The sequence below is a fragment of the Polyodon spathula genome, chromosome 15 (genome assembly GCF_017654505.1).
Source record: "Polyodon spathula isolate WHYD16114869_AA chromosome 15, ASM1765450v1, whole genome shotgun sequence".
NCBI lineage: Eukaryota > Metazoa > Chordata > Actinopteri > Acipenseriformes > Polyodontidae > Polyodon > Polyodon spathula.
The window spans coordinates 24,020,730-24,037,503 of NC_054548.1; the positions used below are offsets into that span (position 1 = coordinate 24,020,730).

Sequence of the window (16,774 nt, forward strand, 5' to 3'; positions counted from 1 at the left end):
AATAAATAAATAAATAAACACTGGTACTGATGAATTTAAAACTTGGTGAGGGTTTGCCTAAGGACAGACTTTAGCTAGTAACAGTTGAGCTTTGACTGTAACTATAAAGGCCCAGTTACTAAAACAACTGTGACTCTTATGAGATGAATACGAATCTCCCCACACTGTCCTCCCCACCCCAAGCACACATACTGTACTCCACTCATCTCCACATCCCCATTCACACAGTGCCTGCCTGCATGTCTAACCCTCTGACTGCCCACCTCCTAACGGGGACGAAGGAGCTCCACCCACCTGCACATAAAAGCCAAGTACACGCTGCCAGCAGCTGATCAGAGTGCATTTCCAGTCCTCTGCTTGCAGTGATCACTTCTCTTAGTGGACTTCGCACAGCTTAAGGTAAGCAGTTATTTATTTATTTTTGCCCCAATCAGATCTTTCTGTTAGATTGCTGCTTGCAGCCAGCAGCCCTCAGTGCCACCTGTTCTGCTGGAACCTTTTTTCTGGGTCTATATGAAAATTATGCTGACCTGCTATTGCATATGACCAAGGGGTCTCAGGTGAGTGCAAGGACTTTTGAAAAAATGAAGCTAGTTTGGGGAAAGGTGCAGTTTAAAGGAAATATGCTGTTTGAAACAATATTTTGCTTTGTATTAGGAAGTCTAGAAGTGCTTTCTTTATTCATTTAAACAGAACAAAGTGTTACAAAGCACTAAAAGGTAGCAGAACCTCTATTTGATTTATCACACTAGTCATGCCAATGCAGAACACTTTCTCACATTTAAAACGTGAACAGTTTTCTATTTCAGTAGCATGGAATCCACTGAACATTGTGGTTGGAAATTATGTTGCTCCTGATTATTATTCAGAATTTGATGTAGTAACTTGTTTTACAGTGTTAACAGAAGCTTGGATGCCTTGTGTTTTGGGAGATACTGTACAGTAAATGTTTTAGCAACTTAGATGCTAACACATTTAAAGAAAGTGCATCTGCTTTATTTAATGTTTTGTACTTTTAAGACTGAAGCAATGTGACTCATCTATTAAGACAAAACAATCTGGGATTCATTGTAACTCTAGCAGAAAATCAAAAAGAGAACAGCAGGATTTTACATTGGCAGGATTAGTTTTTTTTATGATTATCTTCATATGTGCTGTAACTGATATAAATCTTTGTTCTGAGAATGATTGAAATTACAAATATGCTTAATGATAATGGCAAAATAAGATTACCTCTACTGTGTATATGCATGTGTACATATGCTCATAGATAAACACACTCATAATTCTAGACTAATCTTAAGGTATGCGTGTGTGTCTTCTGTAAGCAAATTGTGCTGCATTAAAACAAGCATGTGTTTTCAGCCCAGAGATGGTAACTTATTCACTCGATTCAGCTGTACTTCAATATTTGATTTAAAACCTATTTTTGTATTTTTCTACCTTTCCACTGTATTGCATTTTTTCATCAGTCGTTGTCTTGTTAAGTGTTTCTGGTAACAAAAGGACAGGATTTTGTTGCTCAGGCTCCCCTTAGTTACCTCCTGGCACAAACCCCAGGTCTGGGATGGTTGTCACTTTTCTTGTCTTGCTTCCCAGAAGGCTTTATTTCTTGACCCCATAGCATGTGGAGTGCTACCTCTGTATGCTAACCTCATAAAAAAACGGAAAAAAAAAACCTCGGCTTCCACAAAGGTGCTTCATAAAGGTGCAGAATTTGAAACTCCGGTGTGGTCTCCCTTCAGCTGCACTTTCTTGGGGAAAAGTCAATTTCCTCTGGAATTTTGTGGCTTAGCCTTAGCATCTGTAACGTGTGAACCGGGACCCTCGGCTCTCTTTGGTGCTTGCAGACAGTGTGTGTGTGAGAATGCTGAATGCTGCTCATCTCCCAGGTGCTTCTCAAATGTCGTATAAGTGTGATGAGTAACTTTGGAGGCTTAGGGCTGGGGTTAACATGCCAGCTCCATTCACATCCATGGTGCTGGTGAGGGTATTGGCAAAAAACTGTTTGTCCAAAGCATTTCAGTTGTGTGGGAAGGATGTACAAGGAGGGACTCACCCTAAGAACGATCATCTCCTTCATAGACCCAGCTTCTGTTATTTTACTGGGTTAACTGTACGGTTCAACGCTAAAGTAGAAAAGTGTTTGCTGTTTCAGTCCCCACAGATGTCCGCACTGATGTTGTTTGTGAGGCAGAGACAACCCTTAAAAAAGTTTACTGCACTACACCCGGGTAAAAGCATAGCAACCAACAAGGCAATGAAAAGAAAAGCATAGTAAAGCTCAGTTAATGGTCAACGACCAAAAAAGAAAATTGAAAATGTAACATGGTAACTGTTAAATGGATATATAATTTAAATGAAATCTTTTTGAAAATAAAAACAAGACAGACAGTGTTAAAAATTGAAATATAATTACTTATTTTCTCTTTTTCAGTTGAAAAGAGGTTTTAAGTAATTTGCTATATTTTCTTGCTAATTTGCCATTTAAAATGATTATTACTTAGGACTAAAAATAAGCAGTTAAAAAAAAAAAAACTTATGAACGTAGCCCTTATTTTCATGTCAAATGTATAGAACACACAAATCAATTAGTGTGCATATTTTAATGAGCAAAGACTAAAATAATACTAAAGTAAAATCCATTAACAAATACTCTGAATAAAAGTCTTTATTAATATATAAAAGTTATGGGTGATATCATCTATGAAATATATGCTCTGTTTCTATTCACTCATTTTTGCATTCCATAAATTGTCCAGATTACTGTATATACAGTTATACGAAAAAGGTCCTGCACACATATACATATTATATATTCTTCTAAACTACAAAACATGCGCATGCTGTGTGATTGTGTTCATTTTATACTGTAGTATGCTGCCGAGGCAGAGTATTTTTCTTTTTGTTATTTCAGCAAATGTCCTCTTACTTGACTGTGCCATGCAGTGCCCTAAAACTGATTATTTAAAAATCTGCGTAGCTGAGGATATTTACAGGTTGCTGTGGAACTTTCCTGTAAATAACTTTGAAAAAACTGATTGTCTTTCTGCAGGCACAGTTAAGCCTGAGAATGACAAACATCCAAGGCCTCCTCACTTCTCCCTTTTTAGCGGGGGGCAGCCTGTGAGGTCACCTCCGTCCTGAAGGGATCAGCGTGGAAAGTCGTAGTTTGCTGATGCATTTAAACTTCAAACTCACTGCTGGAAAGTCATTGGTCTGTTGTTATTTTTTCTTTTTCATATTCTTTTTTTATTATTATTCAAGAAATTCCAGCAATGACCAGCACTTTCTTTTTTTTTTAGTCAAAGCTGGTTGCTGTGCTGGTCATGCTGGTTAAAGAAAATGTGAATTTATCAATGACATAACACTTTTGTCGATGGCCACCATTTTTTTTTTTTTTTAAGAAATCCATCCAGATTGCATTAACCGATTGTAATCCAGGGTGATTCCCCAGTGCTGTAAGGTGTGTTATCCCAGTTGGGTATAGATTGATCACATCAGCCCTCAAGTGTGTAAAATCTCATGATCAATGAATCAAATCTGCTGGGGTAATATTAAAAATAAAAATATAAACACTATTAGTTTAAAAAAAACAACTCTTTTTGTTAAGGGTACTTTGAGCTTAACTTCAATTTTTTTTTTAATTTAGTTGTCGCCAATTACTTTTTTTTTTGTTATTTTCTCCCCAATTTAGTAGTGTCCAATAATTTTTTTAGCTTAGCTCACTGTCACCACCCCTGCACTGACTCGGGAGGGGTGAAAACAAACACACGCTGTCCTCCAAAGCATATGCCATTAGCCGCCTGCTTTTTTACACACTGCAGACTAAAAAAAACCCAAAAAACTCAAAGTTGCCTCAGTTGCTAAGGGTGCAGATAGTACAGTTTTACATTTTAAAACTGCCTCACTTCAGGTTGAAAAATGACTTTCTTCCTGGAAAAGTTAGTAATCATGGTAAATAATATTGTAAGCAACCACAACAAAATAGTGATTAAGAACACAGCTGTAATATACTCCTTACTGGGTAAGAAATACAAATTCTTAAAAAATGTATATTTAAAGTATTGCTTTGACCTGCCCTAAGTGCAACATATGTCTTACTTACACCAAAAATATTGCCATGCCAAAGCATTATACAGTCCATATTTTAGCTGTTAGGTTAAATTATTGGTCTCGCTTAATTTAGGAGCAACTTTCTTTGTTGATGAGATTTTTAAGATAAAAAGTCACAATGACAATGTTTTTAAAGCTGTTATTATACTTATTATAAGTATGTGATATATAAGCTTGATCCAGCATATAGAGCTCAGGAATAAAATGAAAAGAGTGCCTTGTGCTACAGTCTTCAGCTGTCTGATTGGGCCTAAAACAATAAAGCACTTAGAACACACTTATTACTGTCAGAAATGAGAAGTGTTCTGTGGAAAAGTTGACCAGACACAACTATAAAGATCTATGGACATGTATCCCTCATTTCTTTTGGCAGGACAGCATGCCGCACACTGCGTTCTAACTGTTTTCAAGTGGAAACAGCTGTATGTTTGTTTAGGAGAACATTCTTCTGTGGATCAGATTGTATCTCCAATTTTCTGGAGATACTTTCCTTTGTTATCTATGTGTTATATATAATTTATTAACCATGGAATCATTTCCATTTGAGTTAAAATAACTTGTTATAATTGTGGGCTGGAAATGTCTTTTTGGTCACTACTATAGGTCTGTTCTCTATGCCAGGTATTTTCCAGGTTTAATAGGTAAAATTAATGAATTAATTACTTTAGCGCTCGTATGGAAGTTTTATTGGTCCAATTAATCAATTTAGAAAATTGCTGGAACAAAGAGCCTGGCTGGGTCCATTTTGTTCACCTCTGCTGTGTGCAGTTCTGCTTATGACTTTAAGCTTCTTGCTACATTAGTTAAGCCATGTCAGGTTGAAACGCTGGAAAGATGATTTCAAGAACACAGAAATTACAGCATTTCTGCCAACAGCTTACTAAAGGAGTTTTTGTTTGTTTTGTCAACCAGCATTCATGATGGTGAAGGATTAGTGCAGCACTATCTGTAGAGTGTCTGCAATAGAGTAATTCACTGTACTGTTAAAAAAAAAAAAGGCTAATTAAAGTGCATTATGCAAAATTCTTTATGGTGTAGCTAGTGTTAACTATGGTTACTAATTAAGAAACAGCACAATGGATAGGACTAGGGGCATAGATGGAAGTTGAAGAGAAACAAAAAACAGTCCCATTTTGAAACATTTTCTCTAGAATAAAAGAATGCATATTTATAAATATGGTTAATATAAGGACACTATTTTTAAATGTCTTTAGAACAGTTGAGTGAAATGGTACAATGATACTGCAATGCAATACTATTATTAATGGTGGTATGTCACAGTATGACACACCATGGGATCATTCTACCAATGTAGCTACCCTTATGTTCAGAAACATTGCAATGCTATCGTAGTGTTACTGCGTTGTCACTGAAGATCATTTGGTAAGAACATTAGTTGGGATTTTGTCCTGTGCCACAGCAGTTGAGATATTGTTTTGTCCTCCAAATGGCTATTTTCCCCTTTTCCCAAAGCATTCCCAATTGAAGATCTCCTCTCTGGAAATTATATCCGCATTATTACATGATCAGTTGACAAACATCTGCATGCTTACATCACAAAACCTCTGTCGATAAAGTCAAGAGGAAAATCATGCACATTGTCTTTAAGCAGGTTATGTACAAAATAAAACGTGGTCCAGCAGTACATGTCCTACCTGACCAATGCTATTTTTTTAGATGAGGTTTTACAGCCCACCAGATGTTTTAACAGTGCTCGACTATAAGACACCTCATGCAATTGGAAGCTTACGGCATAGCATTTTATTTTTTAATTCAACACTCTAAAATTACTTTCCAGCTTTGCAGTCTAAACAGTGTTTTCTTCTTTACTTCTGGCCAATCAGTGAATTTCTTCGCCATGTACATTTATTTGCATTAAACTGAAACACAAAAGTACATAATGTTACATCAGATATGTATTGAAATACTGGTAAGCATTTACCTACAGCTTTAATGTTCAGCATTTAAAAAAAAAAACAAAAACAAAAAAAAACAAACACACAAATGTAAAATGCAGCAGGAGCAACTGTTCTCTCTGTAACTAATGCTGTCCCTTTACAAATACAGCAGTCAAAGTGACAGCTGGTATAATGCTGTATCCCTAATTATAATAATAACGATACACTTTTATAAAAAAAAAAAAAAAAAGAAAAAAGAAATGCTGTTGTGTTTTATTTCTTGATGCCACAATATTCAAAGAAACTACTTTTAGAGACCTTGGGTGACGAATGAAGGAATAAACAGACTAAATGTCTTCGTGATAAAAATTTTAAAAATGAATCCGGTAGGCCTTTGAGTTTATTCATCCAAGATGACACTGCTGCACATGATGTCAGGCAAATTGTATCCTAGCAACCTGAGCTGCTACTGTCTGTAAAACTTACCCCAGGGAAACTCTTGACTGAAAATATTAGATGTATCTACTGACTTTTATTGTGGTGTGTCTGGTACTACCTGACCGGAAAGAATGAAGACTCCAGTACTGCATCCAAACATGTAAACAATCCACCAAGCTTCGGGGATAAAAGGAATAAAATGAAAATGCCCAAAGCAGTTTAAAATGCCGGAAAAAGTACTGAAAGTTATTTCAAGTCATCCAGGAAGAAAGGAAACACCACAAGGTCCAACACATCATACAGGTATTGTTATAGCTTATATGGACATGATACTAGCTCTTTAAAGAGTTAGATTAATTTAACCTCCTCTATTTAGTCTATCAGCTGCTACGTCTTTACTTATAACTGCAGTCTGTTTTTACATGTAGAACTGTCAGAAGTTGTTGTTGCAGGCTGCCATTAAAATGTCAGAAGCTGTCTACTAAAATTTTTTTTATTTTTTTATGAATTTGCGAGATAGAAATTAGTCTTAATCTTACCTCTATCTTAATTGGTCAAAACAGGTCACATGGAGATGTGAATATTACAGTATATGTCAATGTGTTGAAACTTAAAAAGGGCGATTCACTTGTAGATATCCATACACCACTAGAATTTTGAAAAAAAAAAAAAAACAGTAGCCATATTTAAATTTATATTAATAAACATGACTAACCACATTTAATAAATAATTTTAGAAAAAAAAAACTGTAGCCATATTTAAATTTGCAATAAAGTTGACTGACGAGTGTATCAGTTTTGATCTTTGATAAGATTTTGGATGAGTCTGAATCAGACACCAATACTTATTCAAGTGGTGAAAAAAAAAGTAATACCACTAGGCATCGAACTTACCGAAGCACAGCTTCTGGACATAGAAAAAGAAAAGGAGAAAAAAAATCACACAGAAGTCCACCGCCTTGGCATCATGCCACTGTTCGAGTATTTCAAAATGCAAACATCTTTGTTGCCACTGTGAAACTGTACTGTAAATCTGGTATGGATACCTCCTGTCACTACTCCCGGATCACAAAGGACATATTAATAATAATAATAATAATAATAATTTTTTAAGTTTTGAGGGATTATTTTTTAGGTCAGAGGTGGAAGGATATTTAATTTTTTTTTTAAAATGTGTTAATTAAAACATGTTTTTACAGCTGTTAGTGTGGATATTATAGTATATCCCACATCCTGTCATGCCTTGGTGTGTGTGTGTGTGTGTGTGTGTGTGTGTGTGTGTGTGTGTGTGTGTGTGTGTATATATATATATATATATATATATATATATATATATATATATATATATATATATATAGTTTAATTGTAAATTAAGTCTCTATACAAAACAGTATTGTGAGATTATTAGTACCATGTGCCACAGTCTGCAGGTCAGATTCTTGTTAGCATTCTCTACTTTATGTCTAGACTGCTGGTGTAACTCTAGATCTTCCCTTTTTTGCATTGTACTGTATGTAGCAGAGGAGACAGATGGCATTGAAAGCACCCTGTGCAGCAGTGCCATCCAGTCAAAAAAGATTTCCATCTCTATCAAATAGAAATACGAGCCCTTGAAAACCCACTGTTGTCTATCTCTCACTGCAGGTTTCGGAGCTGGAGGCTTTCCCCAGTGCATTCCCAAAGTAAGTGCAGAGAGTTTCAATGAGAACACTTCGGGGTGCCTGACTAGAAATTTCGCAAAGATGCAAGACAAGGTAAGGCAGGTTTTTTTGGTTTGCTTTTTAATTTACAAGGCATCACATCCAAGGAATCTAGTTTAAAATAAATCATTAAAAAGCATTGAAGTTTATAATTCATGAGAGTTGAAGTTTAAAAGTATACTTATTTAGTCCTATTCAGTTTATTCAATATGGGCTACTATTATTCATTAAGGCCCCATGAATTAGGATATTTTTTCAGTGTGCATGATACAACCAGAATGCAATGCTGATGGTTAAACATTGTGATGGGTGGCTGGAGCGTAATAACCACAACTGTGTACTTTTATATTGGGGGGGGGGGATCAAGATATTTTAGTCCATTTTTTTCTGAAATGAATTAAATGCCTGCTTTAGTTACAAACATACAACCTTTATGGTATGGTTCTTAAATAGATAGTGGGGTTAAGTAATATTACATGTCCCCATGTGTTGCTACAACTGCTTAAATAATGTACCTTTAATTTTTCTTTTCATTGTTAGCATCCTGACAACTTTCTACACTTATATCTTTAAAGTCTGTTTCAAAGCTGTTTTCAAAATGACTGCTCTAATGCACCGATAGTGTAAGGATTATTGCTCACATTATCAAACAGGAAACAAAGCAATAACAATCCACAATGTGGTGTGGAAAAGGAAAGCCAGAGCGCTTGTTGTTATGTTTTTTTAGGTTTTTCTTTTAATCTCTCTTCCTGCAGTGATTTAGAGGGCAGATCTCAAACCCCGCTGCACTGGAGCAGCCATTTTGAAAAAAGCTTTGAAATAATAAATAAGTGTTTCTCCTTTCAGATCTTACATCAATGCCATACTTTCATTTTCACTTATATCTAGAGAAAGACTTACTGTATCTATTTGCCAAAGAAGTATTATAGAGAGTATCAGGGGCCCGTTTCATAAAAACAGTTTGCAACAACTTGCGATTGTAAGCACCTCGCAAATAAAGAATAGGATTTCATAAAACTTTAACCTGCGACAGCCAGACAGCAGCTACAAGTAACAATTTTCATTGCATATCCTACTAGAACATACAAGGGCGCTCGTACTACTAGTCAAAACCATTAGTTAAATCCTCTTGATGCATATTCAGACTCCAAATTAATATAAAAATAAAAACGATTGCCAAAGGTTGATAACTAATCTTCTGGTGGTCAAACATATTTTACATTTAAACAGAAAATAATCTAAATTGATTTTTTATTCATCAGTTTTAACCTTTATTTTGCTCTCAATACCAGCAATAGCTACTTAACCAATTACAGTGGCTTGCGGAAGTATTGACCCCCCTTGGCATTTTTCTTATTTTGTTGCCTTACAACCTGGAATTAAAATTGTTTTTTTGGGGGGTTTTATCATTTGATTTACACAACATGCCTACCACTTTGAAGATGCAAAATATTTTTTATTGTGAAACAAACAAGAAATAAGACAAAAAAAAACAGAAAACTTGAGCGTGCATAACTATTCACCCCCCCCAAAGTCAATACTTTGTAGAGCCACCTTTTGCAACAATTACAGCTGCAAGTCTCTTGGGGTATGTATCTATAAGCTTGGCACATCTAGCCACTGGGATTTTTGCCCATTCTTCAAGGCAAAACTGCTCCAGCTCCTTCAAGTTCGATGGGTTCCGCTGGTGTACAGCAATCTTTAAGTCATACCACAGATTCTCAGTTGGATTAAGGTCTGGGCTTTGACTAGGCCATTCCAAGACATTTAAATGCTTCCCCTTAAACCACTCGAGTGTTGCTTTAGCAGTATGCTTAGGGTCATTGTCCTGCTGGAAGGTGAACCTCCGTCCCAGTCTCAAATCTCTGGAAGACTGAAACAGGTTTCCCTCAAGAATTTCCCTGTATTTAGCGCCATCCATCATTCTTTCAATTCTGACCAGTTTCCCAGTCCCTGCCGATGAAAAACATCCCCACATCATGATGCTGCCACCACCATGCCTCACTGTGGGGATGGTGTTCTCGGGGTGATGAGAGGTGTTGGGTTTGTGCCAGACATAGCATTTTCCTTGATGGCCAAAAAGCTCAATTTTAGTCTCATCTGATCAGAGTACCTTCTTCCATATGTTTGGGGAGTCTCCCACATGCCTTTTGGCGAACAGTTTGCTTATTTTTTTCTTTAAGCAATGGCTTTTTTTCTGGCCACTCTTCCGTAAAGCCCAGCTCTGTGGAGTGTACGGCTTAAAGTGGTCCTATGGACAGATACTCCAATCTCCGCTGTGGAGCTTTGCAGCTCCTTCAGGGTTATCTTTGGTCTCTTTGTTGCCTCTCTGATTAATGCCCTCCTTGCCTGGTCCATGAGTTTTGGTGGGCGGCCCTCTCTTGCCAGGTTTGTTGTGGTGCCATATTCTTTCCATTTTTTAATAATGGCTTTAATGGTACTCCGTGGGATGTTCAAAGTTTCGGATATTTTTTTACAACCCAACCCTGATCTGTACTTCTCCACAACTTTGTCCCTGACCAGTTTGGAGAGCTCCTTGGTCTTCATGGTGCCGCTTGCTTGGTGGTGCCCCTTGTTTAGTGGTGTTACAGACTCGGGGGCCTTTTTTTAGAACAGGTGTATATATACTGAGATCAAGTGACAGATCATGTGATACTTAGATTGCACATAGGTGGACTTTATTTAACTAATTATGTGACTTCTGAAGGTAATTGATTGCACCAGATCTTATTTAGAGGCTTAATAGCAAAGGGGGTGAATACATTTATTTTTTTATTTTTTAGAATTTTTTGAAACAAGTTATTTTTTTCATTTCACTTCACCAATTTGGACTATTTTGTGTATGTCCATTACATGAAATTCAAATAAAAATCAATTTTAATTCCAGGTTGTAAGGCAACAAAATAGGAAAAATGCCAAGGGGGGTCAATACTTTCGCAAGCCATTGTATATTTAGACATTTGTTTCCTCCTCATTTGAGGTCTGTATTAATCTCCCTTCTTTTCCCTTCTTTTTATTTTATTCTAATTGCTAGATCTATCAGTTTTTTTTTCTTATTTCAGGTACCATTCTCTGCTCCACCCGTGATTATGTGCCACTTTTTTTTCTTCTCTTCGTTAGTTAAATTGCCAGACATCTTCCAAATAGAACAGATTTGTGCTGACCAACTATATGTATAATTATATCAATTTCTTCACTGAAAAAAATTGTTTTCCTTTGCACCTCTGCCATTGTGTAATCAGTTACTGGGCTTAAAATGGATTACGAAGTTAGTGATTTTTTTGAGCGCAGATCACAAAAGAGCGATAGCAAGCGACGGCCTGTGCAAAATGCTTTCTGAAACGCATGACCTCTATGTCCTTGCAACTTCATCGCAACCACATTGCAATGGCAGGAATTTTATGAAATGGGCCCCAGGATTAGAAAATGCACGGATGAGCTTGTCCTTCTCGCTTCAGTATGTCTCACTTATATTTTGACATGCACATAACATGAATAAGGTGCAGGTCTGTATTTATTTTATTTTTTTATATACAACTGTAAGTCGCCCAGAGTAAGGGCATCTGTTAATAAATAAATAATAAAAATAATAATATTGCTCTACTTTTTAATAATACTGATATCGATAGTTTGGTATGAGCAGCCCTTGTGAGGTGTGTATGCTACTAACATTACTGACAATTCTATACAAGCCATGGAAGAAAATGTGCAGATTTTATTAGAGGTAAAGGAAAGGGAGAAATAGGTAAGACAGTTAGGAATTTGTATCTTTTTGGACTGGGAACTTTTTTTTGAACAGTAGGCCTATGACTCATACCTGGAGTGAACACTTTTCCACTGCCTAGGCCAGTTTGGCCAGTTTGGCCATCTGTGTGCTGTCCCAATCTCTTTAGCAAGATACTGTGGTGGAGGCATCTGTTTCCAAAAATCAGTTTAAAAAAAAAATTAAATAAAAAATAAATCGTTTCAACATCACAATACTGTATCCTCTGCTGCACTATCCCAAAAGATCCTAAATTAGTAAGGAAGAATGACAGTTACCACATGAAGAGAATTACGGTTTACACATACTGCATGTCTTCTATCCCTCCATAAGATAAAAATCGGAGTTGCATGGTAAAACTGCATCAAGTAGATAAACGTTCTGGCTAGTGCCTTCTTCACAACACAGTACAAAAATGTGTCTGTCTGAGCAACTCAGTGCATATCTATCTATCTATCTATCTATCTATCTATCTATCTATCTATCTATCTATCTATACCAATTTAAACAGTGATGTTATTTACATCTGCTTCAGTTTAGATCAAGCGAGTGGTTGAAATTAAGGTCAGGTTGTTACTATTTAGGCTGCTTTGTGTGTCAAATTATTTCATTGAATTATTTCATTTTTTAAAGTGAAGAAGCCAATCAATGTATAAGGAAGCCTACTGATCTTTTTGTAGTGCAGTTGTGTGAAATACTATTAGCAGTTGTTTTAGATTGCTAACAATTCCAATTGCAGTTGTAAAGTGCCAGGGCTTGAGAAAGAAACAAATAAGATAGATGGATACCACTGTACAAAAAGGTCTTCCTCCCCTTATACCGATAGTTAAAAGTGTTCCCCTTACCTCATCTCACCTGCAGGGGTCAGACGCATTGCTTATCACAGAATGACCTGTGATGCTCTTCAATCTCAGCAGGTAGTTTTTAACAGTTGAATCCCTTTGTCTTGTCCTTTACAAAGGGACCCACATGATCCATCAATGAGATACGTGTTGTGTTTGAAGTCTATTATGGAACAAAGAGTAAGAAGAGAGGTTCTCAACCCACTGCCTAATTCACTGCGCTAAATGGGTTATAGTATTGAATTCTGTTGTGCTACAAAAAAGCAGTGGATTCCAAAGCTACAGTTGTAGTAATGTGTAGAAGCAGCTTCTTTGCCAGAACAAAAATATTCAGTTTTACACCTTGACAAAACACATCTTTATGAGTAATTACAGGAACAAGGTTCAAGATGCTTTCCTTCCTTGTGTACTGTATTGTTTTGTATACGCAGTTCTTGTGCCTTTTCAAATGTGCTCAATTTCTATATCTCCATAGCTTATTTGGAAAAGACGGGATTAAGTCTTTAAGTTAATCAAGGTGGAAAATGTTCATTTTTGTTTTTATATTAAAACTAATAACAGAGGGGCGATTTCCAAGCATTACTCCAAAGTTGACATGTAAATATTTACTTATATAAAAAATAGGTCACTTGCTTACTTTTAGAAAAGGGGCATTCTAATGGAACAATTAGTGTGGTTTATAATAATATTATATTGTACAAAAAAAGTGAATGGATACAGGCCTACCTCAACACACAACTTGAGGATCTTGGTCATGACTTATGGGAGAGGTCATTTCTTGGTAATGATGGTGGCCAACAATTCATTTTAGTGTGCAAGGAAACAAAAAAAAACAGCTTTGCCTGAAGGAAGTCATGCACTGCTTTAACTTACTGTAGAGAAGAGCAGACAGGAGCCTTGGAAAATAAAGTTACAGTCACTCCAACTCCGTCTCAACTGCTTTAGCTGACAGAAGCAATGTCTGTTTTTATGCCATTGAAAAACATCTCATTTAGCGAAACCCCTTTATCATATTCAACATACAACAAAACCATGGTTACCAACATTCTAATTGAAATAACGATTGGTCACAGCTGAGCTGTACATTTAAAAATGGTCTCAAATAAACCATAGTAAACGCAGCATATCAAAGTGTATTACACGGACCTTTACAGCATAAATTTACCAGTAAAAATTATATGTACAGAACAAAACATTAGATAGTTGAACAGAACTAACTTGCACTTATTATTTGGAGTCTGAGGTCCCTCCTCTCCTGCTTCAGCACAGCCAGACTCAGAGTCACTGGAAGGCAAGGCAGACAGGCCCACTTCATCCTACCATGGAGACTTCAGCAATCTGCAGGGTATTGTGCACAATAGTCATTAAGTGTTTTTCTCTTGCCCCCCATTTTCAAATCAAACTAGTAACTGTCACCATATACCTACAGCAAATGCTTACCTACACCTTAACCCACTAACTACAAAGTAGGCACTTTGAATGACAGGCGCTGTAGCTGGCAAATCAGAGCATTCTAGCACTGCTTCAGTCAGTGAGATCTGTCAGAACAGGGTAAAACTACAATACTAACAGACCACTGAGATGACTGAGCGACCCCCAGCCATTCAGAGCGGAACGGAGATGATTTCTAAATGATTATTTTTGATAAGAAAATAAAAAATAGCGGTGGTTTTGCCGACATTTATTGTATATAAATTTATTTCTGTGGCATTGAAGCAATATTTTGGGGGAATTCGACGTTTAACAAGCTTTACAGATTAATTTCGAAATGTAGCAAGCCTACTTATACCATAATTGTTGTGACAGAACCAGTTACTAACAGTAATAGGTAGGTTATTATTAAAACTACCTTCTTACATGCACTCCTCATCTTGAACTCTGACATAATTACACAACAGCGTAGCCAGGAATGATTTTCTGACTGGGCCCAAGGATAACATGGACAGGCACAAAGTATACAGACCCTAGCTGTGCTACATCATAATCTCAGTTACTAAAGTCATTCTAATGTTCAATTACTCCTGACAGTATTAAACGCTTCCAGAAGAAACACTGAAATAACATCTTTATGTGCCGATTTCTATTTAAACAGGCTGCAACAGTATTGATTTTAAAATAATATTATCCATAACTTCAAGCACACACTCACTAACAGTTTTTAATGCTAAAAAACACAAATGCTAAAATACACAGCCTAGTGGAAACAGTTTAAACTTGACAAGTCACAAGTCTACCAGAAAACACTTTCATTTCACCCATAAGTTCAAATACTTATTAATGTATGTTTAGTAAAATACAAAAACAACTAGGCTAGGCAAGAACTTAAATGTTTTGAGATTTTTTTTAAATGTTATACCATGTGTGGAAGGTAGTGGGTAATTCACTGAGACACAGGAGACAGAAGGATAAACTTGAAAACACCGCAGAGGTGTCCAGTTTTATTCGGTTATATGTTTTGTTTTTTTTTCTTTTTAGCCCCCAGAGGGCGCTGTTGTCCGTAGCCTGCCTACCAGCGATGGTAGACAGGACCACAGGAATACCACTTTTGGTAAACAGTTCAAGTGTGGGCGCACTCGCAGGTGCTCAAAACAATAATCAAAAACAAAAGGCGAAACAAAATAGGAAAATAAAACACAGTAATCAAACTACAAATGAAAGGTGCTGCACTCAGCAGTGTTACCCCGGCCCGCACCGCCCGGGTCTCCGTCCTACACTCGCCACTCCCTCAGCCTGCTGTAAATATACATATGGGGTCTGCCCAAGGTTTCCCCGCTACCACTATTTCTTTATGTTTTCTTCTCTTTTAGATTTCTTTCCCAGTTTTTCTCCCAGCCATTCTCGGTCCCAGACCAGAGCTTACGCAAGCTCAGCACGTCTTAGAGGGACAGACCTGAGAGAACAGCAGAATGTTATTTTATAGGGCTCACAATCCCCTCAAAACCTGCCTCTCCGCCACTCAGAGAAAGGGAAAGTCCACACACCCTCTCTCCCACCTCTCTATGTCACTGCCATGACCGACAGACGGATATAGTAAGGCTGCTGCCCTCTTCCTGTAACACTATGAACATACCAGAAGAGTCAGCACAGATCTCCCCCCGTTACACCATGTAACAGTTAAGAGGATGAAAGACCTTTTTTTCAAGTGTGTTCTATGACATCATTAAATACTTTATTAATCTGTATTAATAAAAAAGCAAATACCTTTTAATGTTTTCTTCTCTCAGCTCCCCTCTCCTACATGACAAGATGTCGTGGCTTGCTTTTGAATATAGCAATAATGCTGTCATAGTCCAGTGAATCACACAGTTCCCTTTTGAATGACAACAATGACAGATTATTGAGGCGTCTTGGGAACATTGATGCTCTTGTTGCTGTCCTGATCCTATTCGCAGTAAAGAAGAGCCTTTCCACACTGCAGGTTGTCATGAGAAGAGTGATCAGTGCTCTTAAAAGGGCGTTAACATTCGGGAAAATATCCAAATTGCAACTGTCAAATACTTTGATGAGTGATGGGTAACTTTTACCTTCGACTACTTTGCACTTCAGCTGTTGAACAAATACTGTAAATCTGGTGTCCTCTACATTGATGCCGTGCAGACTACATGTAAGCTGCAAACTTTCCCTTCAGCTGAAGGTCTCTAAGGTTGGCAAACAGGCAGCAGAAGCTTTCATCATACCACAGGCATCTTCCTGAAAATGACTGTTCAGTTCAGAAATCTGTCTACCTAAAATCCTATTCCACAAATGTCTCAAGTTGGCATTGCAATGTACATTCAAATTTCATTTTATTTTGTATTATTACACATACACATTAATAAAACAACTTGAATAGATATATATATATCAATAATAGTATAATATACATCATGTTTTAACTACATACATATTTTAAATTAAACATTATCCACTTTTTTTTTTACATTTTGACATAAACAGACCTTGCACAGAAAAATAATTTAGTTACCATAATTCTCATTTACAGTAAATACTGCCCATGCCCTGTAAAAATACAGTAAG

At 36.8% G+C, this 16,774-nt stretch overlaps 1 protein-coding gene across 1 annotated transcript in view; it reads left to right on the plus strand.

The window, feature by feature from the left end:
* Positions 1 to 339: 339 nt before the first annotated feature.
* LOC121328098 (collagen alpha-1(VIII) chain-like) overlaps positions 340 to 16,774 on the plus strand; it is a 49,876-nt gene continuing 33,441 nt past the window's right edge. Inside the window, exons 1-2 of the mRNA XM_041272586.1 lie at positions 340 to 399; positions 8,097 to 8,206. Of these exons, the coding sequence (XP_041128520.1) occupies positions 8,195 to 8,206 (12 nt within the window). The 5' untranslated portion in view covers positions 340 to 399; positions 8,097 to 8,194. The remainder of the gene's footprint in view (positions 400 to 8,096; positions 8,207 to 16,774) is intronic.